Consider the following 26,292-nt stretch of genomic DNA (forward strand, 5'->3'; position numbering starts at 1 on the left):
AATATGTTCCACCGGAACTCATGTCACAGAAAATATGTTCCAGCACTATAAAATTTGTTCCGGAACTAATTTTTTAAACAAGTGTGAAATAAGTTCTGGAACAAAAATTACAGCACCATGAGTTTTGTTTGTTCCAATACTAAAATTTAAAAGAAAAGGTGAAATAAGAACCTGTGATATTAGTTTTGAACAAAGGTATTTTATAGAAATCAATGAAAATGTTCTGCTCGAACCTATTTCACAGCAAATAAGTACTGTGCTTGCATGGGGTACGTTTGCAATTGAATGCATGACTGTAGGATGAAGATAAGAAATAAAAGCGATGATAATGTATCATAATGTGTATCTATGTTTTATCCTTTATGTGTTATTCGACCTCCTTGTTTCCTGATGATCTGTCATGGGTGTTCTAACCATACATATACTTAGCTATGGTCATTGCACAGTTTTTCAAGAGTGTGTCTTTTGTTTCTTTGTCTTTTAAAATAATTGATCAGTCACTTTGTCCTTTTTTAAAAGTACAATTGTTCCTCTTTAAGTATGATACCTTTTTTGGGGGAGTAACTTTTATTATTATTTCTTTCTCTTTCTCTTCTACTCTTTCCTGGTTCATAATTGTCATTTTTAGTATTATTAATTGAGTATGTTATTTAATTTTTGCTGAACTCCACATGATCCAAATTGGATGTTTAAACTTTTTATTTATTACATAATCAATATAATACAGACTAAATACATGTTTTTATAATGACTTTAAACTGACTCATGACAAGTGCTCAGTATATAAGATAACTTGTTTAACCAGTGGAACATATTTCATATGCAAGGAACTTATTTCACCAGGTGAGGAACAAATCTCACAAATCCAGAACTTATTTCACCAGGTAAGGAACAAATCTCACAAACATGGAACTTATTTCACTAGGTAAGGAACAAATTTCACCAACCCAGAACTTATTTCACCAGGTAAAGTGTGGAACTTATTTCATATAGAAGGAACAAATTATATAGAAATTGTCTGTGTAAAAAGTTCTCCCAGAACAAATTACTTGTGAAATTAAGTCCACTGGAACTTTTTTCACAGGAACAAATTTTGGCTCACATTTATTGTTTATCTCTATCTATAATATTATTCAAGATAATAACCAAGTAGAGGCTCTAAAGAGCCTGTGTCACTCACCTTGGTCTAAGTCATGTATGTGAATATTAAACAAAGGAAGCAGATGGATTCATGACAAAATTGTGTTTTGGTGATAGTGATGCGCTTTTAAATATTACTTAACTAAACATTCTTGCTGCTTACAATTATCTCTATCTATAATGAACTTGGCCCAGTAGTTTCAGTTGAAAATGTAAGTAAAAATTTACAAATTTTATGGAAATTGTTAAATTGACTATAAAGGGCAATAACTCCTAAAGGGGTCAATTGACCATTTCCGTCAAGGTGACTTATTTGTAAATCTTACTTTGCTGCACAGTATTGCCGTTTACAGTTTATCTCTACCTATAATTATATTCAAGATAATAACCAAAAACAGCAAAATTTCCTTAAAATTACCAATTCAGGGGCAGCAACCTAACAACATGTTGTCCTTTTCAAATCTTGACCTGATTAACATTTATCCTTAGTCAGATTTGCACTAAATGCTTTGGTTTTTGAGTTATAAGCCAAAAACTGCATTTTATCCCTATGTTCTATTTTTAGCCGTGGCAGCCATCTTGATTTGATGGCCAGGTCACCGGACACATTTTTTAAACTAGATATCCCAAAGATGATTGTGACCAAATTTGGGTTAATTTGACCCAGTCCTTTCATCAGAGAAGATTTTTGTAAATGACTACTAAGATTTACGAAAAATGGTTAAAAATTGACTATAAAGGGCAATAACTCCTAAAGAGGTCAACTGACCATTTCGGTCTTGTTGACTTTTTTGTAGATCTTTCTTTGCTGAACATTATTGCTGTTTACAGTTTATCTCTATCTATAATAATATTCAAGATAATAACCAAGAACAGCAAAATTTCCTTAAAATTACCAATTCAGGGGAAGCCACCCAACAACAGGTTGTCCGATTCATCTGAAAATTTCAGGGCATATAGTTGTTGACTTGTTAACAATTTGACCCCCATGTCAGATTTGCTCTAAATGCTTTGGTCTTTGCATTTTACCCCTATGTTCTATTTTTAGCCATGGCAGCCATCTTGGTTGGTTGCCGGATCACCGGACACAATTTTAAACAAGATACCCTAATGATGATTGTGGCCAAGTTTGGTTTAATTTGGCCCAGTGGTTTCAGAGGAGAATATTTTTGTAAAAGTTAATGACGATGGACGACGACTTCGACAGACGCCGGACGCATAGATGCCAACCCCCTTTGACACAATCAGTAACAAACTATCAAATTTTCCGTATTTTTGAAAAAGTAACCGTAATCATTCATAAACGTGCATTTACCAATAAAAATTACTGACAAGTGGTTGCAAAGTGATGTGCACGAAATTTGTCGTTTAACATGTTGTCTGTAGTATGTATTCCATTCATTTATTGTTCAGATGTTCTTGACTAGTACATTTTCGTTTTGTCAAGGAGAAGTAGAGAAAGGGGGAAAGTTACTTCATAAATGCAAGTTTGCCTCTTCGGAAGTCAGTTAGTTACTCAACAATAGGTTGATAACTCCCGAGAAACCGGAAGCATTACATTGGCGTTTTCTAAATACCGGACCAGGACGGAAAAGTAATGATAAAAATCCGTGTTTTACAAAATTGAACGGCGATGATTGGTAATCCGTAACTATTCGACTTTGACCGTAATAGCGTACTTTTTATCGCAAAATCGGAAAAACTACGCAAAAATCGTAATGGTTGGCATCTATGCGGACGCAAAGTGATGGAAAAAGCTCACTTAGCCCTTTGGGCCAGGTGAGCTAAAAATATAAGTCTTACCTCCTAAACTGACTGTTAATGGTGAAAAATCAGTCAAACTCATAGTGAAAATAAATATCTTCCTTCCAGTAGCATAGCCTTTTCCAATCACTCTCACTGTTATAAATTCTAAATTTCTAGGACCCTCGCCTGCAGTACACTGGATTTCTGTCCCATCAGCTTTTGCTTCAAATGTGTAGCAGTCAACATCTCCAATCATTACAATGTTATTTTCCGGTGAAGTATCAAATCCTGATCCAGTTATAGTGATATTTGTACCGGACACTCCTGTAAAATGGATGACATATATTAAAGTCATATGAAAAGAGTGACTGATGAATATTATTTTTTTCCAATTCTTGAACCAATGCATGTACATATCATAAACTTAGTCTTCTGTGCACGATTTTATCATTTTTTACAGAAATATTTTGTAAAATCGTCACTTTTTTTGTTATCTCTATGTCTATTATTGTGTGAAAATATGAAGTGAAAGTGATATACAGTAGGCAATGACAAAAATTATCTTCTGACTCAATCAATCTACGTTTTCGAGACGTGTTTTTATGATAAACTGCTTCTCACTCTATGAAAAGGTTACAGATGGTCAACCTATCATATTTATCTACATTTTATCAAAATTTGACCGCACAATTAGCTACGGTTCCCGAGTTTTCAATGACCAAAACTACGAGGTCGTTTTTGCTGAAGCACATGTCAAATTAATCCCGGTCAGGCAAATGACAAATAAATTTCGTCCAGGGAATCCTGCTAAAAAAATAAATTCAGTAGTGAAAGTGTTTAAAATTGTCATGTTTTAATGCCGTAGTTTATTGATTGTCAACTTATAATAAACAATCCACAACGAAGCATTAATAATGAGCATGTGTATAACATATACAATCAGATGATAGATGTTTCAGATGACAGATCCCTGGGGATTGCGATCACAAATTTTTTACAAGAAGGGTTAAGCTGAGGTTACATGCAACGCAAAGCTATTTTACTTTATTTAAGACTAACTCTGCCAACACTTTATTTTTATTATACATTTGAAATTACTCTATTTTTTAACTTCATTTGGGAAAGTTTTCTGAGTTCTGTTTATCCGACTTTGTTTGATGCATTTATAATTTTATTGTACATTTGTGAATAAAATATAGTTTCATATGATGAATTGTCTGTTGTTAATCCATAATCTGATATCAGGTATTGAGATGGTCAAATAGGGAGAAAGTACTGACCACTACACATCCCTGGAGGTGCTGTCACCAACCTCCTCCGTTTACACTACAGAATGTCAGTTAGCTCATATTTTTAGTTTCTGAGAAATGTGATAAATATATTATGGAACAGACAAAAAGACCAGTGACTCTTCTTCTTTGGAACAGGGCTATAATTAAACATTATCTGAGCATGTAGATTTAATCATGTGTAATTAGGTTTGTAAAGTAGGTATTTACATAACATAAAGTTACAACAATCACAAGGATAAGGATAAAGCATAACAAACACTATAGTACAACAACATGTTTCTATAACGGTAAACCTCTCTGTCAAACTTCAATCTTTATGTTAAAAAAAAAGTTGCAGTTACGATACTTTAACCCCTAGTTCCAGTAACGGTACTTTAACCCCTATCTTCAAATTTTAACAATATTTTTTTTGATTTTCCAAAAATAATCTAGGCAATATACTAGTATTTTAAGGTGGTACCTAACACTACAGGGAGAAACTCCGTAAAGTCAGCTAAACATTTTAATTATGTTGTCAAAATTGGTGTTTGTCAAACTGCTATATAACCAGTGTAATTTTTCTGACAAAACGGTTTGGTTTAAAAAAAAAAATTTTTGTTGTTAAAGTGTCAAAGTATATACTTTGACAAAATTTTATGAAAATTAAACGAGCCGAATTATTTGTAGTGAAAGTGATGGGTACCACCTTAAGGGCATACGGTACAGTTACAGGGAAGGTAATGACGTTGCTAACGTAATTTGTTATTTTCGCGACGTCAAACTGTGACATATTGGGAAAAGATGCATTTTTCGACTGATTTTTATCATTCAAACTGATTTAATTTGAAAACGAGTTCATGGACCTCTATTTTTCAAAACGGCATTTTGTTCCATTTTGCATGGAGATTAAATGACCCAAATTTTATAAAACTGTAAATAGAGGATTTGTTTTAATTTTAATAAACATGCAGTAAAAAATGACGTTTTTTCCTCAAATCATGAAATTTTGATAAATATGAGTTATTTCTGAATAAAAAATTGCATATTTGATTAAGATATTTATAAAATACAGAATTTACCGATTATTTAACAAAAAACAACTTGTGTTTATCTCTTATAACAAAAAAGTTATGTCTTTCTTTCGAAAAAAGAAATTACGGCCATAAATCTGAATTTCGAGCAAATATACAAAATTTCGACCTCATTTTACTCAAAAAGTAGCACATAAAGGTATATTTTTTATTAAATATTTGATTTAATCAGGTAACAAATAGCCTATATACAAACTTTCATGAACTTGTAAATATAGGATCAAAACTGTATCGTATGCCCTTAAGCGTGAAACATTCTCTATTCTTACATTAAACAGTTTTTTTGTAGCACAATAACTCTTTTTTGGTAAAGAATGAGAAATATTCAGAACTAAAGTTGCTAATGATAAATGTAACCATGTTAAATATCCCCACCCCCTTGGGTTTTGTTTTGCTGTAAGTTTCAAAACATGCATACTAAGTCTAACAATCAAAAATTGTCTATAAATTAACAGAAAATCAATTTTGTTTCCTTTTGAATTCAAAGTTTTATATTTTAAACTAATTATTTTGTTTAAAACAGATTACAACTAGATGCCCTGCTGGGCGCAGCTTTATATGACGGCAGAGGTATAACCCTGAATAGTTGGGGCAAGTATGGACACAACATTTAAGCTTGCTACAGCTCTGAATTTGGATTGTTATTAAATAGTTGACAAAACATAGTTTTCTGACACAGAATGAATGTGGTCTAAGAAGTTAAACTTAAAAACTTAAAATTTTTGAATTGGACATTTACCTATTATGGTCCAATATCCAAAATCTAAATACATGGTAAGATTCAACATATCATAGAACCCCAAGAATCCAATTTTTGATGAAATAAAATAATATTCAATTTAGACCCTTTAAACCTCAATGTGGACCAATTTGACAACTGAACCCAAATATTAAAAATCTAAATACATGGTTGGATTCAGCATATTGGAGAACCCAGATATATTCAATTTTTTTTAAAATCAAACAAAGTTTAATTTTGGACCCCTATTTGGACCAACTTGAAAACTGGGCCTAACATCAAAAATCTAAGTACATATTTAGATTCAGCATATCAAAGAACCCCAAGAGTTCAAGAAATTCAAACTAAGTTTAATTTTGGACCCTTTGGACCTTAATGTAGACCAATTTGAAAGACAAGACCAAAAATTTAGAAATCGAAAAACATGGTTAATCCCCCCTTTTCAGACCCTCTACAGTCCCTCCCTTTAAAATCTTGGCTCATTGAAAATGTCAATCTTGAAAAAAATTTGTCCATAAAATTGATACAGACAGATAAAAAGTCTGAGAAACTCGAAATAAATATGGGAAAAGTCCAAGAAAAACAGAAGTCACCATTTTATTTATTTTGTGTCAAAAGGTGAATATGTTATAGTGTCTAGTAATCAATGAAGGTGTTTAGGATTAGACTATATACAAGAATAAAAGATGATTGGCAATTACCTGGTGATCAACTAGCTACCTTTAAGACACACCTGGATGATTAAAAGTGAAATATTGACAATGGATTAAGTTGTATGAATAAACATGGACTTTAATTTGATGCTGTTGAAAACATGGAACAGTAACTGAACCTTTAAGACAAATGAAATAAACACAAATTTGATATATATGTTTATTATATGACTATAAATTTTCTGTTTTCTCATTGGCTAAAAGCATAGGAAATCCTCTTTGATAAAACATTATATTCACCGCGGCAAAAATCACGAGAGGTTAATATAAGATTTGGAACAGCGTCCGTGTACCTAAATATAGAAACGGGGAATTCTTGTTAGCTTTTTAAGGGATGTATTAATAAAATGGTTTTTAATTGGACGACCGAATGCATATCAACCAATCAGCGCTCTCGACATAAAATCGTTTCGATCTCACATACGACAGTTACATGTTTCCGGCAAAAAAATATGGCTGGAGCAGAAGAAGTCGCTACTGAAAAACGCTTTCCATCGTTAAATAATAAGGAAATTAAGAAGATTTTGATAGAAAAGGATTCTTCAAATACTCGCCGATCAACAGATTCTAGCGGGAGGACATTTAAATCTTATTTACGAGAGAAAAATCTACCTGAATACCATCTAACCAAGGATATATTTCACAATCTAAAAATATTAAAATGACACTGAGAACTAAAGAGTCATATAATAAAGCAATTGTTGACTTTTGATATCAGTTGATACAATGATTTATCAACCCCAGATATGTGATATTCACCTCGGCCGTTGGCCTTGGTGAATATCACATCTCTGGGGTTGATAAATCATTGTTTCAACCTCATCAAAAGTCAATAATTGTATAATGGCATGTTTTCTTTCCAAGCCAATGAAATACCTATATAAGTATGTTTGTCTTGAACAATTCTAAAATGTTATAATTTCACAAAATACAAACTGTATGTTATAACTAAATACCCCACCAGCAAATTAAAGAAGACCAAGTATCGAGCCAAATTCAACTCTGCCTTGAGATCTGATTTCAAATGGTGCCAGTCCAGTGCAGGCACTTCAAGACCATGCTTACAACACTTCATGCAAAGCTGACTATGGTGATCCTAATAACTTGACCAAACATATGAAGACAGCTACCAACCAGAAAGCTCAAAACTCCAATAATTCAACACCACTGTTCAGTAAAGTGGTACCAAAGTTGACAAAGTAGCTTAAGCAGACGTACTTTTAGCAAACAATGTATGACGGCTGATCCCATTATCTTGAACTATATATATATATAATGAATAAATATTTGAAAACCCCTTATCTTCTATTTTAATCAAGTAAAAATTAGTTTTCTGATTATATATACTTCAGGAAAGAACACAAACAACAAAAACACACAAATCTCTACCTGAAAACTCATGTCTCTCTGAAAAATCATAGTACATCATGTTTCCTAGTATTATGTTTTATTTTAGTTACAAGAAATTCTGAAATTTTTTGAGAGATACTGAGTTTAAAAAACTAGAGGCTCTCAAGAACCTCAGTGTCGCTCACCTTGGTCTATGTGCATATTAAACAATGGACACAGATAAATTCATAACAAAATTGTGTTTTGATGATGGTGATGTGTTTGTAGATCTTACTTAACTGAACATTCTTGTTGCTACAATTATCTCTATCTATAATGAACTTGGCCCAGTAATTATAGTGGAAAATATTTTCTAAAAATCTACAAAAATTTATGAAAAATGTAAAAAAATTTACTATAAAGGGCAATAACTCCTAAATGGTTCAACTGATTTTGCTGAACATTATTGCTGTTCACTGTTTATCTCTATCTATAATATTATTTAAGATAATAACCAAAACAGCAAAATTTCCTTAAAACTACCAATTCAGGGGCAGCAATCTATTCATCTGAAATTTTCAGGGCCCCATGTCAGATTTGCTCTAAATGCTTTGGTTTTTGTGTTATTTTGGGCTAGTTGAGCTAAAAACTCAAAACAAAATAATCCTAAAAAATAAAAAAATCCATTTTTGTTTATTTGAGTATGAGTGGACCTGTATACTGATGGTATTCTAGCAAAACATTCTTAAAAGGCAAACAATCTAAAATAACAGTACTTTGTGCAATTGTTTCATCCATAAAGTCTTTGGCTGATTAAAAGTTAATTCTTTATACCATTTAAAAACTACTCATGGATTGTTCATTTCTGAACTTCACTGGCCAAAATTTCTTATGGGTCTGAAATGTTTAATGTGATAATATTTGAAAAACTGATAATATCCCATGAGAAAACGAAAACGGGATCGATCGGGATCCCAATGCAATCCCGGTGAAATTGTCGGGATAAGCCAGGATAAGCATCTGGAGGCGGGATCCCATTCAGGATAAATATCTGAAACTGGGATCCCATTCGGGATAACTGTCTGAAGCCGGGATTCTAGTCTAGATGAAACGGGATAAATATCGGACACTGGGATCCCAATCGGAACTGTTTACAGCCGGGATCCCAATCGGGAAAACTGTCTGATGCTGGTTAAAACGGAAAATTGTATGAACCATAATTAATTAATGTTGTTGAAAATATGCAAGTGTTTTGTTTGTGTATACATATAACGTGACGGTACCCAAATTGCACCTATTTTGACAGTTTTTTCACCTACGTTTTTTTATGATCAGGAAAAAAATGTCCATACTGTGTTTATTTTGTAGCCCTATCCTTCTTTGTCATATAGGTACACAAATTTAATTTTTAGTCCATATTGAGTCATTAAAAAATGGGTTTGAATCAACCTCCAAACTATCCATGATTCTGTACTGAGGACTACCCAAATTGCATCCATGCTTAAATTTACATCATCAAAAGTCTAATAACCGAGCTTTTGTTTAATTTCTTCCAATATTTTGAACAATTGGATATTTGTCCATGCTTACTATTCATATTTTACGAAATGGATACTTATTATATATTGTATTTGCCAATTTTAAAAAGATTACGTTTTGATGACGTTGCATGGTGACGTTTTCGTACATTTTGGTTTTTTTTAGTAAACTGTCCATCTGTTGATAAATACTGTGAACGTTTTGTGTATAACTAAATATGTTTACCTATGTTGAAAGACGGGCATTGTATCAAATCATAAAAATACAACTTGTTTAGTCTCTAGGAAATCTTGTTAGATTTTTATTGCTATTCTCTTCTAAATAGGTGCAATTTGGGGTCTCTAATAATATCAAGTATAGGTTATTGGTGTTAATTAACAATGAGTATGTCACCAAAGCTGTCAGGTGAAGCCAATCACATTTAAGTGTCACTTAATATTCAGTTTGACAGATATATATAAGTCAGAAAAATGCAGAGATTTTCGCGATAAAAATGACAGGGCGTCCGAGGAAATGTCAATGGGTGTTTTGCCAGACAAGCTTGGGCGTTTCTAATGTTCTCCAAGTTCTCATAAGTGCGTTTCTATTAGTTGTCGTCCGGCATCAATGATAAGATAATGACTGACGTCGTAAAACGTTGGTTTCCCAACTTATGTAAAATGTAACTAGAGGCTCTAAAGAGCCTGTGTCGCTCACCTTGGTCTATGTGCATATTAAACAAAGGACACAAATGGATTCATGACAAAATTGTATTTTGGTGATGGTGATGTGTTTGAAGTTCTTACTTTACTGAACGTTCTTGCTTCTTACAATTATATCTATAATGAACCTTGCCCATTAGTAACAGAGAAAAATATTTGGTAAAAATTTACATAAATTTACCGAGTTAATGAAAATTGTTAAAAATTGACTATAAAGGGCAATAACTCCTAAAGGGGTCAATTGACCATTTAGGTCATGTTGACTTATTTGTAGATCTTACTTTGCTGAACATTATTGCTGTTTACAGTTTATTTCTATCTATAATAGTATTCAAGATAATAACCAAAAACGGCAAAATTTCTTTAAAAATTACCAATTGGAGGGCAGCAAGCCAACAACCGATTGTCCAATTCATCTAAAAATTTCAGGGCAGATAGATATTGACCTGATAAACATTTTTATCCCATGTCAAATTTCCTCAAAATGCTTTGGTTTTTGAGTTATAAGCCAAAAACTGCATTTTACCCCTATGTTCTATTTTTTAGCCGTGGCGGCCATCTTGGTTGGATGACCGGGTCACGCCACACATTTTTTAAACTAGATACCCCAATGATGATTGTGGCCAAGTGTGGTTTGATTTGGCCCAGTAGTTTCAGAGGAGAAGATTTTTGTAAAAGTTAACGACGACGGACGACGACGGACGCCGGACGCCAAGTGATGAGAAAAGCTCACTTAGCCCTTCGGGCCAGGTGAGCTAAAAAAAAATCATGACCACGTGCTTTGTTTTCAATTGTACTGAACAGTTCGACCCAAGAAAATACTGTCCTAAATATAAATGCGGCCACTATCTTATACGCATGCACCAGGTGTCGATTACTAAAGTATTCTTTTCTTATATTTAGTAAAAACTGTCCAGTAATTAATACTTTTATGCGATACCCTTAATTTATTTATGATACCGTTACGGAGACAGATCAACTTGGCCGATATAATTTGGGGCGAGATTGTCACGTCGACGTTTGTGTACAGGTAAAAACGTCATCAAAATTTGTTTACGCTGAATTATGGACAGGACGAAGATGAAGATGTTTTCAGATAAGTGCATTAATAATTTAATTTAACATGTGTATAGGTGCATATAATGATTATAAAAATAATTTATTGAGGTACTATGATTTGTATGGTTTTTATCTGAGCAAATCAACATCAGAAAGTCTGAAAGCATAAACTGAAATATCCATATTTATTTTTAACATATATACAATGAATAAACTTGTTAACTTGTCACATAACAGGCATAAATAGTAGGTATGTCAAAATTTAATTCAGTTGTGTGTATGTTTATTTGGTGAAAATAAGTCGCTATAGTTATTTATCGTCCGGGGATAAAAAAGGGGGAAGGTAATTAATTTGCAAAAAAAACAAAATAACCTTCCAAGACTTCATAATTATTTGGACTAGCTTCCAATCTACTGTATTCTATAAACATTAAACATGCAATAATATTTCTATTGAATTTGTTGCTTCAAAACGTATTGAACAAATGATTCTTTGTGGATTTTTTTGATACTTTTAGGGGATATACTGATCTTTTTAAATGGAGCTTCCAACGAAACAGATTGCATGCAGATATTCCAGTTACCATAATTTACTCAGCAACTCTAGTTGGAAGTACAGAGACAGCAAATTGATTAACAGAAAGGAAAACATGACATGTATCCTTTTGCATAAATAACCCAGGAATCCCAGTGGCAGTGCAATTTGAATTGGTGCATGTATATCCTGCTGGTATTTATTTTTGGGATCCAGCTTTTTTTTCTGGGAATCCCAGTATATTTCCACTGGGATTTACATCGGGATCCCACTTCTTTTACGGGAATCCCGAAATTTATCCCAATACATTTACATCGGGATCCCGCTTATTTAGCGGGAATCCCGAAACTTTAACCCAGTGGGATCCCAATCAAAATCCCACAATATCCCATTGGGATCCCACCTAATTCCACCGGGATAAAATTTTGGGAATCCTGGACTTTTGGCGGGATTCCCGAAATTTTATCCCGGTGGAATTAGGTGGGATCCCACTTGGAATCCCATCAGAATTCCAGCCGGGATTCCAGTGGAATTCCAGATTTATTTTCTCTTGGGATATAAATATCAAATTTCAAATAACAGAAAGATAAATATCAAATTAATTCCTTACCTGAAGTAAGACTACTTGGAGTTAATGAAGGTGTACTTGTTGATGACCACTCAAATGTACAGTCACCGTCACAAAGGGACGGGATATCGTTAACAACAACAGAAACCTGAAAAGATAGAAAGAAAAAATTGTAAGGGTTCCACGGAACCAGCGTCTCGCCTACTTATAATTGCAGGCTAAAATAAATTAAAAAATATAAATATTCCTCTTGATACTATCTTTTGATTGTTAGAAGCTTCTGTTCATTCAAGTGTGGAAAAAATCCAGGAAATGAATCTTATAAATGCTTAAAAATCTTTAACAGCAGACTGTATGTAATGTTAAACCTTTCAACGCTATACACGGCATATGCCCCGATGACATACCCAGTCCACAACTGCTATTTGCAGCATATGCCGCGATGACAACAGATTTTTCAGAGACTTTTAAACCATTCGGTTTTCATTCGGGTCCTCTTTAATTTTTCCTTGTATGAATTTGTGCTTGAAATCTTGGCAATTTTTATTGTAAAATCATGCAGTAGAAGGAAAATAACAACAAATATTTTGACAAATGCAAATCGCGGAAATCGGAAACGAAGCTGTAAATATGGAAATATTTCAGCATTTCTATGGCAAAACTGACAATGAGGATTAGTTAAAAGTTTCTTGTTATCTCAATGTGTTTATTACATTCAATTCCTGTGGGAAATATGATTTGATCGATCATTACGAGACGTAGAATAAGGTGGGAAAACGGAGGTTGACTGAAAATTTTAAGGATGGAGCCACTGATTTGTGCCACGTTTACATAATACGTTGTGTATGGTGCAATACGCTACGGAATCAAGCTATTGGTGTCTTCTTTATTATATGGCAGATAAAACAACAACATAGACTAAAAGTAGTTTTTATTCAAAATTCAACACAAATGTAATAAATTACAACTTTTACCTGTTAATTACCTGAAAATGCAGGTAACCTGATGAAAAATTTACTGAAATAACTGCCTAACATTACAGTTCATACTCTATTGAGCATTTTTCATTCAATAACTTTCTCTATATCTCTTATAATAAAAAAGATACAGAAGTCTGAAAAGGAATATATACTGTTCTAATCAGGGTTTCCCCTGGGTCAATTATTTTTTTCGCCACCTCTTTCGCCAAGACAATATATTTTTCGCCAATTTATTATTTTTTTTCGCCAAATATATTTTTCCTTTAAAATTTTCTTTTTTTCAAGCACCTCCTTGGAATTGATCCCTCGTGTAAGGTGTAGTCATTACATTGAAGGGTTACTCTCATGCCAACCTCCCAAGAGAAAACGAAAACGGGATCGATCGGGATCCCAATGCATTCCCGGTGAAATTGTCGGGATAAGCCAGGATAAGCATCTGGAAGCGGGATCCCATTCGGGATAAATATCTGAAACTGGGATCCCATTCGGGATAACTGTCTGAAGCCGGGATTCCAGTATAGGTGAAACGGGATAAATATCAGACACTGGGATCCCAATAGGAACTGTTTAAAGCCGGGATCCCAATCGGGAAAATTTTCTGATGCTGGGATCCCAGTCTAGTTAAAACGGGAAATTGTATGAACCATAATTAATTTATGTTGTTGAAAATATACAAGTGTTTTGTTTGTGTATACATATGTCTCGAATATTAAACATCAAGTATAGGTTATTGGTGTTAATTAACAATGTGTATGACACCAAAGCTGTCAGGTGAAGCCAATCACATTTAAGTGTCACATAATATCCAGTTTGACAGATATTTATAAGTCAGAAAAATGCCGAGATTTTCGCGATATAATGACAAGTCGTCCGAGGAAATGTCAACGGGTGTTTTGCCAGACAAACTTCGGCGTTTCTAATGTTCCCCAAGTTCTCATAAGTGCGTTTCTATTAGTTGTCGTCCGGTATCAATGATAAGATAATGACTGACGTCGTAAAACGTTGGCTTCTTAACTTATGTAAAAAGTAAAAAAAAAAAATGATGACCACGTGCTTTGTTTTCAATTGTACTGAACAGTTTGACCCAAGAAAATACTGTCCTAAATAATGGAGCCACTATCTTATCCGCATGCACCAGATGCCGATTACTAAAGTATTCCTTTCTTATATTTAGTAAAAACTGGCCAGTAATTAATACTTTTATGCGATAACTTTAATTTATTTATAATACCGTTACGGAGACAGATCAACTTGGCCGATATAATTTGGGGCGAGATTGTCACGTCGACGTTTGTGTACTGGTAAAAACGTCATCAAAATTTGTTTACGCTGAATTATGGACATTGAGGACGAAGATGATGTTTTCAGATAAGTGCATTAATAATTTAATTAAACATGTGTATATGTGCATATAATGAATATAAAAATAAATAATTGAGGAACTATAATTTGTATGGTTTTTATCTGAGCAAATCAACATCAGAAAGTCTTGAAAGCATAAACTGAAAATATATTCTGACTCAGACGTATTTATTTTTAACATATATACAATGAATAAACTTGTTAACTTGTCACATAACAGGCATAAATAGTAGGTATGTCAAAATTTAATTCAGTTGTGTTTATGTTTATTTGGTGAAAATAATAAGTCGCTAGTTATTTATCGTCAGGGGATAAAAAAAAGGGGGGAAGGTAATTAATTTGCAAAAAGATTAAAATAACCTTCCGATACTTCATAATTATTTGGACTAGCTTCCAATCTACTGTATTCTATAAATATTAACATGCAATAATATTTCTATTGAATTTGTTGCTTCAAAACGTATTGAACAAATGATTCTTTGTGGATTTTTTTCACACTTTTAGGGGATATATACTGATCTTTTTAAATGGAGCTGCCAACGAAACAGATTGCATGCAGATATTCAAGTTACCATAATTTACTCAGCAACTTTAGTTGGATGTACAGACAGCAAATTAATTAACAGAAAGGAAAACATGACATGTATCCTTTTGCATAAATAACCCAGGAATCAGCTCAATCCCAGTGGCAGTGCAATTTGAATTGGTGCATGTATATCGTGCTGGTATTTATTTTTGGGATCCCGCTTTTTTTACCGGGAATCCCAGTATATTTCCACTGGGATTAACATCGGAATCCCGCTTCTTTAACGGAAATCCCGAAATTTTATCCCAGTACATTACATCGGGATCCCGCTTATTTAGCAGGAATCCCGAAATTTTATCCCAGTGGGATCCCAATTGAATTCCCACAATATCCCAGTGGGATCCCAGTATATTTCAACCGGGATTTACATCGGAAATCCCGGACTTTTGGCGGGATTCCCGAAATTTTATCCCGGTGGAATTAGGTGGGATCCCACTTGGAATCCCATCAAAATTCCAGCTGGGATTCCAGTGGAATTCCAGATTTATTTTCTCTTGGGCTTTTAAATAGATTTCTTCATAACGACAGTTTTCTTTTCTAGACCATCATAAATAAGTAAAACTATATGCTTGAAACACCTGTGTTACAGAAACGACTTTGAAGTACCCACTCAAATCAATGATCTATATGAAAGTTAAATGATAAAGTTTAAAATCAGAGACCTTTCTTGGATTGGGTGTTTTGAAAAACTTCGGGATTGATTATTTGGGATCAGGAATTCTTTTATGGAATTTCGGAATGTCAGGATTTATTTTTCTTTAAATTTGGGACCTCAGGATTTCATGTGTTTAACCCCAGGATGTTGGAATCAGTACCCATCGACCCCCTCATGAAACAGGATGTGGCATTCTGGTGACATTTCTTATAGTTTCCCCAATCCTGACATAACAGCATAATGAATATTCAAGAATGGTATTTCTATGCTGATTACATGTGAAAATAATAATTGGAGTGCGCACTGACAGACAGACAGACAGGCTTCAGTCACATAACTGTTATACACCAATTAAATTATGCTGTTAACATTACCATCTTACATTCACATGACCAATGGGAGGACATACACACAGACAAAATTTTATAACACAATCATACAAACCTGAGGTTTTAAATGGAATGTTCTTAAAAACTCTCCAAAAATTGGACCAAACCACAATCCACCATCTTCTATTTTCTGTGAGGTTACTACAACACCAACTCCATTTATACCACTACCATCAATCTGAAGTTATAACAGAATAGAAATGAGGCCCCACATGGGGGGTCCAAGTAATCACAGTATCACATAATCATTAATTATATTTTAAACTAGATAATCAAATAATCAAAAATAGTTTCAGGTTATCAAATATTCATGAAATATTTAGTTTCTGGTAATCAAATGATCAATATAATCATGGCTAAATTATCATGTAATCAAAAATATCATGAGGAGACTCAAAAAGTTATCATTGGTGTCTTTAATATTAGAAATACACAAGAAATATTCAAATCAACCAATTAGGATGTTTTGTTGGGGTTAATGTTGCTCAGTTTTAAGTTTTCTACGTGGTGGCTTGTGTACTGTTGTTTGCCTTTTCTTCATTTCTGTCTTTTTTTGCAATGGCTATGTCAGTTTATTTTAGACTTTGGATATGCTTTTTGTATATTTTGCCTCTCATTTATGCAGATATTTAGAGAGCATTCAAATATAACTCTCCTTTTGTTTGTCCAGTTAAATAAATGAAAAACATTCCCCTATTCAAGACCAATCAAAGGTCTGATAATATTTGGAAACGTGTAGTGTCACATTAGCATAGGAAAGATTACATCGTCAGTTACAATTTTGAAACAGAACATTTTCTTGATGTTTTAAGCAAAAGTTTCCATACTATTGGAATTCTGAGGGCATTAAGTATCTAAGTATCCTGTTTGACAATAACAGACTATACAAGAATGTGTCCATAGTACAGGGATGCCCCAAGGATGTGACAGAAATGTGATAACTAAATGAAAGTTAGCACAGTTCCCTGAGCTTTGAATGTCCTGATTTCCTGATTTAACTGACATCTTGAATTACAACTTACATTCAAAGGTGGGACATCTCCAGGACGAGACAGAAATGTGATGTCATATTTAAAGTTAGCACAGTCTCCTGACCGTTTAACACCTAGATTACCAATTCCTGGTATGGTTTCCAGTTCATCTGCTAACAATTCATTTTCTAGACTGTAGTCAATACCTGAAAAATGGTCAATATTATTAATAAGTCAATAATGCTTTCAAAACAAAATTGACAACAACATAGGTTTCAGATAAACTTGTGACCTGTCATTTTTACCAGTATGAGATTTGGTGAAAAAACAAAAAATACTGCAAATTTAGAAATTAATGCAAACATTTCTCATTTTGGACTAAAATGTGTTTTTTTTTTTTAATTGTTGCGATATTGAGAAAAAAATTGTTGGATTATAACCGTGTCCCATTTTACGTAATAATATCTGAACTTACAGTTATGCATTCAAGATTTTTACTGGCATTACTTTATAAGGTTAAGTTCTTTTTATGTCTTACAGATATAAATTTAAAATACTAAATTAATACAATAGTTAAAAGATGGAAAATAATAGACTGGTTAAAAAGATTTAGATACTTTATTGTGTCATAGATCTTTTACTTTATTTCTCATGCTACTTTTGTTAGTTAGAGTTACCTGTTACAGTTTCACCATTAAATTCAACATCGTATGTTCCTGTCAATGGTGGTGATGCCTCGGTTGTCCGGGATACTGCCACCTGGCCGCCAGTAACAAGGGGAATAACTGGTGTTAGTGCAGGGAAATTGTAGCCACAATCATGAGGTGTAAAAGTTATTTCATAAACACCAATTGAAGGTGAAACAACAGATACTGATTCCATCAAGGCATTGTTTGGTTTTGATGGTAAAATTCTATACTCATTTACTTCTGAAAAATAGAAAGAAAAGTATGCAATAGTGAAAGTGTGATTTAAATTTTGTTACTTATATATATCTATATCATACATGTGAACTAATTGGAAGTGGTGGTTGGGACAGGATCCCTGAAAATTAGATACTTATTAAATGGAAGGTGTGGCTTTTATATACAAATATTGTTTTACAAAAGCATGACAAAATGTGCATAGCAAACTAAAGTAAAACTGTAATAAAGAACAACTTCATGGCTAATACATATAATATAATAAACTTAAAAATTTTAAAATTGTATAATTTTTTCATATAAAAATCAGGAGTTTGCCAATGAGGTAACTATCCACCATTAGTGTCAAACAATTCACATCCTCAATGAAAGCAAAACCTTTATAGTTATTATTAAATGATTGAATACAATCAAACTTATTATTAGCTAACTGAGAAATGATTCCAACTTACTATCTAAATCATCAACAGGAGCTTTCCTTCCAATGTACACATCATCAATAAAGAATTCCTGGACAATACCCTGTTTAAACACTCTAATTTCTTTAACGTAGAATTTAAGAGCAGCTGGTTGATTTGGCATGGCATGTCGTTGACTTAGTGCAGCTTTCATGTCTAAGCAGTGAAGGTGCCATCTGTTAAATAAATATGGAATATAAAATCAATCTTATTGCACAATTGTTATATTCTGATTAAGCAATTGCATCATGAAAACAATTGGTTAATATCAAAGTTATAAATTCAATGATTTCAATCAATAATTTACCAGTAGAAAAGCACACTATGAACAATGTATGTAAAACAACTTTGTTACACTTCTATCTTTTTTCCTCAACATTTTTAGAGTAGTTGAAATTATTAAGTTTACAATGTAGTTTTATACATGATTAGCCTGCAACCATTTGTCAGGTCAGGTCAACCCTGCAACCAATTGTCAGGTCAGGTCCGCCTGCCGGACTGGTCAGAGTAGGGAATTTAATCATAAGAGGTGGAACCAATTTCAATTTTTCAGAAAACTTACACAAATTATGCAAAAAGTCAGGCATTCACAAATTCACCTACATTTATGACACACTAATGACATCATTGGTCAAAAATATTTTATAACTGAAACAATTTTTAATTTTAACATACATGTATTTTCTTAAATACTTTTCACATCTTTATTGCAGTTAAGAAAATTCAGGTTTTTATGGAGAAACAACTTAAGTTAGTGAAGAAACTCAATTGGCCAACTACCTTACCCTAATATTGGCCTAACTAATGCCTTATGTAACCTACCCTTCGTCTGTATTTAACGTAACAGGTACATCATAATAGGTGTATGTGTACTCTAACATATCATTCTGGTAAGTGTAGGATAGACGAATTCTGCTCTGAATTTCATTTCCACGATAAGCAAAGCAGACCTGAAATTAGTAATTTTAAAGTGCATAGATTTAAATATCATATTACAACACTGATACCCCTAGATTGTTTAACTCTGGTGAGGATTTCAATGTTTATTTAAAGACAGAATATATCATACTACATATTTATTAAAACATTATAGAAGATAATTTTTGCACTTACAGACACTTTTGAAATTTTAATAATATGCATGCAACTTTAGTAAAATCTACTGAAATTCTAAAAAATATGTGACATTGATGTTGTCATCTTACCAATGTCTAAAAAAACTACGGTAAATTCAGAAGTTATTGTGTACATTTATTATTGCAATTTTTTGACAATCTGCACAAATGTGTGTTTAATTATTTTGATTTCAATAAATGCTTCATACAAAAAATGATAACAAAAATGCAAATTTTTATTTTATGCAACACATATGTCTTCGTTATTTTCACAATTATGAATACATTGCAAGCATTTCTGAAGTATTTCATTATTTTCTTGTGATTATCTGAAAGACATTGCTAAAACACATTTCCTCTGATACAATTATTTTATGCTTTTTATTTTAATCTTGATAAAATTCAAAATCTTTGAATAAATTATCATGAGAAAAATTCGAAAAAAAAATAAGGGTAGTTATAAAAAACAAACCAAAAACAGGTTTTATAAAAAATGTTTTAAGGCTGAAGAAAACCTACCAAAAATACACTAGTTGTTAAAAATAGTCCTTTGCTAGTCGCCACCATATCTCTAAATAGATAGCTTGGGTTCCTTACAACCTTTTGTCCACAAAATGGTTCCACTTTATTGGTCAACATTCCACCAAAACCAGTAGGAATGGATGTTTCAAAAGTATAATGTCGACTTTTACCTACTGGATTTTTCAGCTTTTTGGAGCATCTGGTACCATACATAATACTCAATGCAGTTTCCACCTAAAATATATACTTTTCATAAATATTGATAATTAAAAAAAAAAAAAGGGTTAATTTATATTTCCATATTTTTCATTACTTTTTTATTCCACAATAGTCAAAAAATATGACCAGCAAAATTTTTGTTAAAAAAACTGATTAAAAGCCATGATTAGGATGAGTCATGATATTCAGTTGTCCACTTATTGTTCATAAGGCTCATATTTGACAAAACCTTTTGAAAGTATGGGTCATCAATGCTCTCCAACTAAGCCTTTTTTAAAACATTTTCAATTCAGGAGTTACTGATGAGTCTTTTGAAGTTGATATGTACCTGAAAAATAGTTTATTTTACTACACATTAGGACAAACATCCAAAACCAAATGAGAGCTAACATGCAAGTTCAGGTATTTATCTGAAGCTGCTCATTAATAGGTCCCACCTTTAATAGAAGCTGATGTATCTCTGTTTAAGTTTTAAATAATCCAAACAATCTACAAAAACTATGAATGGTTTATTTCAGTCATAGATTGATAGAATACTCACCTGTTGAGCTGAAGCAGTTGGACTAAATAGAGGAGAGGGAACAGTTAAACCAGTATGTAATACAGCCAGGAAATCACCACTAGGGCTTCCTAAAGTGGTCTGGCTACCAGTTGCTGCCAGGGTTTCCCCACTACTGCCTGGTGTTGTCATGATTTGAATTCCACCAAGTCCTCCTACAAAAAAATGTATTTTGTACAAAACAATTAGTGCTTTAAAGATGTTGGCTCTTCTTGTTTTTAATTCTTTTTTTTACAGATAATCAGTATTCTCTGGTTTCATCCATGTGGCAATTTTGTCCGGTAACCCCAACTTTTCTTTCCATTATTTGATTTCATATATTTTAGAATGCCATCTTTGAAAATTCTTGTAATTTTTTTCATAGTTTTTGAAAGAAAAAAAATATTAAATGTAAGGCAAATCTAGAGAGAAAAATCCCCCCTTATTTTCAATGACTTGTAAGCAAAAACAAGCACATTGTCCCTTCATTTTTTTTCTGTTTTTTTTTTAGTTCCTTCATTTATATGCTATAGAATAATTAATAACGATCTTTCATAAGCTTGTTTTTATCAAACAGAGTAGAAACAAATGGAAGTTTTTAACAACCTTAACTGGTTATACAGTCCCTGCACGGTTGGTGAACGTCCTTTAACCAGGTGTTGTCATATACTGAAACTGCTGTAGATTTTTAGATACAAAACAAAAATGCATTTTTACCCCTAAGTTCTATTTTCAACAAGTCAACAGTTTCTTGATGAATCAAATATCTGGATCTAATTTTATAACTTGATTCCCTAAGACTTGTTAAAGACTATTTTAGTATAATTAATCCCAGTAGTTTCAGAGGAGAAGAATTTTTAAAATGTTAATGACAACAGGTTGACAGACTAGCATAAAAATTACTGTAATAGCACAAAGAGTCAGTAAGAAAAGTTAGCTTAGCTATGTACTTTTTTGCGGTAAAAACAAGTATAACCTTGTGGTCAATACAATTACAGCTTGTATACAGCCTTTTTGCACTGATGTGGCGTAAAGAATTCAACAATCAACTAATCAGTGTTATTACAAATAGACATATAAACTTGCAAAAGTATATCTAATCAAGTGTAATGATAAATTGGATTACCCTGTTCCCTGTTAAATTATGACACAAACACTTTTGTTGTTCATTTTAAGATTATCATTATAATGAACATTTATAACTGAGTATACCTCGTTCTGAGTTGAAGGTAATTGTTAGTAGAGTCCCTGGTTGTGGAGTGGTGGGTGCAGCTGCTACTGTGAAGGACTCAGATGTCTCTAAGAAAGCAAGATCATTCATAGAAGCCTCAACTTCTGTATTATCAGCTGAAGTCGTCAAGGGTTCTGAAAACAAAATATATACTAAATTGAATTTCTATGTTCCATAAATGTGAAAATTTCTGGCTCAATTTGTATTCTGTGATCATGTTAAATTGAAGAAAATATGATCAATGCAAAAAGTTTTTACAAATTAACAATCTTGATTTGAAAGGTGTAAACTAATTGTTGTCTTCAAGAATTTTGAAATGAAATAATTATGAATCAAAATTATAAAAAAAATCCATAAAAAGTGAATTATTTTTTGTGTATTTGACTCCAATGATTATATTGACAATGATTGTCAGTTTTATAAATATTGATATGAGCCTCACTGATGAGTCTTATGTAGACAAAACTCGCATTTGGCAAACTAAATTATAATCCTTGTACCTTTGATAATTATTCCTACAAAAGGTTTATAGTTTTCTCTGACTTCAATAAAAATAAAAACTAGTCCCTACAAAATAGCCAGCCCTGCTGAAAGTGGCATTTAATACCCATTAGTCAATATATTAACTCACCTGTACATGAGCCATATATACAGAGTATGTATGTAGCATTGCTCACCTGTACACAGGGTTTCAGCTAGGATTTTGAGGGCTTTAGTCACTTTTGCGCGTGATAAAAATCAGCCTTATTTTTTATAATAGCAAGGGGTCTATGATGTTTATCAAACTAGCTATACATATATGTCCAAGTCCTTCAAGGACTAGTTTAGGATCTTTGAAGACTTTAGGATTGCTAATGTAGTCAGTTATTGACAATATTAAATGAATTGACTAATGTGATGCTAAGAACAGGGATCTGGTAATATGGTCAAAACTTCACTTCAGTTATTTTCAGAGCACACCCCTGATCAACAAAAGTTGGGTGCCTCAGTCTATATTTTAAACCACTGCACAAATGTACTTGTAACGACTTTTTCACTTCACAATCATTTATATCCTTGAAAATACGTTTAAATATCTATTTGGAATCAATTTCTTTAATATTGGATTGAAGGATCTGCATCTATACTTAATGTGACGATTCTAATGACTGTAGATCACATTTACTTTCGATTTTTAAACAAAATGAAATGAAAACGGGAAGTGACAATTGAATAATAATTTCAGAATAAAACCGGATTCATCTACAAACTTTTACGCATGCGCAATACATAGAACAGGAAGCACCTGTTTGCAAGTGAAAATATTTAGGTTTTGAATAAAGTTCATTCTTTTTAATCGAAGTTGTCGAAAGTTTTTGATGAATATTTATGTAAAGTATGATGAAAAACATTAAAATGACGAAACTACTACAAGCAAACTGCAAATTATGATCGTAAGGGAAATTTTGAAATTAAAATAAAGTTGAGTGAAGATATTTATCAATTTTGTTTAAATGACGAAAATACGACAGAATTGTGAGAAATGATTAAAATGAAATGCTGACTGACTGATTCAACTTTAATAGATTATTATGATGGTCATTTATGAGGTTTTATAATAATAATTAAGGGATAAGTGACCCATCTGATTGGCGATAGGCGGATTACTTGTCATCACAACTTTTAACACCTTTGGTAAACGTTAATTACCTGAGGGTCATAAACTTGTCAGAAACATAAAGACAGGTAGAATTCAAGTAATTTGATGTGTAAATATTTTTACACTTTCCAAATTTAAGTGACGAAATTGATATGAAAATTTTTCGTCATTTCGAAAACCTTTTCGTAAAATACGAAAGTGACGAGCGCTAGCAAAATCACTGTGTACATGAGCCATATATACAGAGCTGGTATGTAGCATTACTCACCTGTACATGAGCCATATATACAGAGTAGGTATGTAGCATTACTAACCTGTACATGAGCCATATATACAGAGTAGGTATGTAGCATCACTCACCTGTACATGAGCCATAAATACAGAGCTGGTATGTAGCATTACTCACCTGTACATGAGCCATATATACAGAGTAGGTATGTAGCATCACTCACCTGTACATGAGCCATATATACAGAGCTGGTGTGTAGCATTACTCACCTGTACATGAGCCATATATACAGAGCTGGTATGTAGCATCACTCACCTGTACATGAGCCATAAATACAGTTGATATGTAGCATAACTCACCTGTACATGAGCTATATATACAGAGCTGGTATGTAGCATCAGTAAAGCCACCACTTTGTTCTGTCACCTGTACTTGGTAGGCAGCATTAGTTTGGTTCATGGAAGAGAATCCAGTTATGGTCATGGTCTGAACTGCTTTTACTACAGTTGATCCAAAGTTCAATCTAACTCTTTCCTGTTTTGCAAAACCAGTTTGGGTGTTTAATAACTCTGTGTTTAAAAACCGAGCTGCAACCTGTAATTTGGCTGATCCTGAAGTTACTTGGTGAATTGCTTCTATATAATAACTGAAAAAAAGTAAACAATAGCTTTCAGTTTATTATTAATTGAGTACAAAATCACAACATTTAGTGGAAATCACAAAATTATTTGTTTATTGGTACCAATGTGTGTGAATTAACCAAAAAAAGACATTCAATTTGATAGATAATCTTTTGGTTAAACAATTCCAAATTTTAAACAAAAGCATTGATGGTATGGACCAATTTATTAAATCTGCTTGATCTTATATAATGATAATGCATAAATATAATATATTACAATAAATCAATTCCGTACATCATGCCATCTATGCGTCCCATTTATGTTTTCATGGTACATCCCTAATGTTTGTACAATTGACCAAAAAAAGAAAGGCATTCACAACTACTGTGGATTCCTAATAATTGGTTAAATACCAATTTTTCGTGTTTTTCAAGTTAACCCAGCAACCCAACAACAGGTTGTCTGATTCATCTGAAAATTTCTGGGCAGATAGATCTTGACCTGATAATCAATTTTACATCTTGTCAGATTTCCTCTTAATGCTTTGGTTTTTGAGTTATAAGCCAAAAACTGCATTTTACCCCTATGTTCTATTTTAAGCTGTGGCAGCCATCTTGGTTGGTTGGCCGAGTCACACCACACATTTTTTAAACTAAATACCCCAATGATGATTGTGGCCAAGTTTGGTTTAATTTGGCCCAGTAGTTTCAGAGGAGAAGATTTTTGTAATAGTTAACGACGACGGACGACGAAGGACGCCGGATGCAAAGTGATGGGAAAAGCTCACTTGGCCCTTCAGGCCAGGTGAGCTTAAAAGTGTATCTTACAGCATTCCTTTAGTCAATTGATAGCTGTTAGCTGAGTTTCTATAACTTGTAGTACTGCTGGAACTGATTACTACCTCAACCTGGAAAACAAACAATGTGCTTGTTAAAATGTTTAAATCTGCTGCATTTATTTGCACCTGTTCTAAGTCAGGAAACCTGTTGTTCAGTGTTTGACGTTTATTGATGTAGTTTTGAAGAGTTTCTCATTTATGCTATGATGATTGTCAGAATGGGGTTAGCTTCACAACTAATAACTGTAAATATTCTTGCCAAATGATGTTAATGTTAATTTTTGGTGGATGATGATAAAATATACACTTTCTTTTAGACGATAAAAAAAATTAATTGATTTTGATGAATCATGTTAAATTGTTTTGGTAATGATAAATAGTTGGAACCTCTGACAAAACAGGATAAGGAGATTTTGACAAATTGAGGTAAAATTTGAACCAATTTGACGCTAACGGTAGCAGAAAATAACCAATTGATGCCAGACAGTAAAGGGCATTACTACCTTCTTACATAGATAGACTGTTGGTTTTCCCTTTAAATTATTTTACACTAGTCATTTTGGGACCTTTTGTACAGTGTATG

The 26,292-nt window shown here is 32.9% G+C and overlaps 1 protein-coding gene across 1 annotated transcript in view; it reads right to left on the bottom strand.

Annotated features, from left to right (window-relative positions):
- Nucleotides 1-26,292, bottom strand: part of LOC134699022 (fibrocystin-L-like) — an 85,546-nt gene that overhangs the window by 46,017 nt on the left and 13,237 nt on the right. The window contains exons 12-23 of the mRNA XM_063560714.1: nucleotides 25,699-25,778; nucleotides 24,608-24,894; nucleotides 22,362-22,514; nucleotides 21,153-21,325; nucleotides 20,390-20,626; nucleotides 19,578-19,705; nucleotides 18,750-18,931; nucleotides 18,052-18,303; nucleotides 17,426-17,580; nucleotides 16,459-16,581; nucleotides 12,474-12,579; nucleotides 2,944-3,210 (exon numbers count right to left, since the gene is read on the bottom strand). Of these exons, the coding sequence (XP_063416784.1) occupies nucleotides 2,944-3,210; nucleotides 12,474-12,579; nucleotides 16,459-16,581; nucleotides 17,426-17,580; nucleotides 18,052-18,303; nucleotides 18,750-18,931; nucleotides 19,578-19,705; nucleotides 20,390-20,626; nucleotides 21,153-21,325; nucleotides 22,362-22,514; nucleotides 24,608-24,894; nucleotides 25,699-25,778 (2,143 nt within the window). The remainder of the gene's footprint in view (nucleotides 1-2,943; nucleotides 3,211-12,473; nucleotides 12,580-16,458; nucleotides 16,582-17,425; nucleotides 17,581-18,051; nucleotides 18,304-18,749; nucleotides 18,932-19,577; nucleotides 19,706-20,389; nucleotides 20,627-21,152; nucleotides 21,326-22,361; nucleotides 22,515-24,607; nucleotides 24,895-25,698; nucleotides 25,779-26,292) is intronic.

This window comes from Mytilus trossulus, unplaced genomic scaffold (assembly GCF_036588685.1).
Source record: "Mytilus trossulus isolate FHL-02 unplaced genomic scaffold, PNRI_Mtr1.1.1.hap1 h1tg000024l__unscaffolded, whole genome shotgun sequence".
NCBI classification, from domain to species: Eukaryota; Metazoa; Mollusca; class Bivalvia; order Mytilida; family Mytilidae; genus Mytilus; species Mytilus trossulus.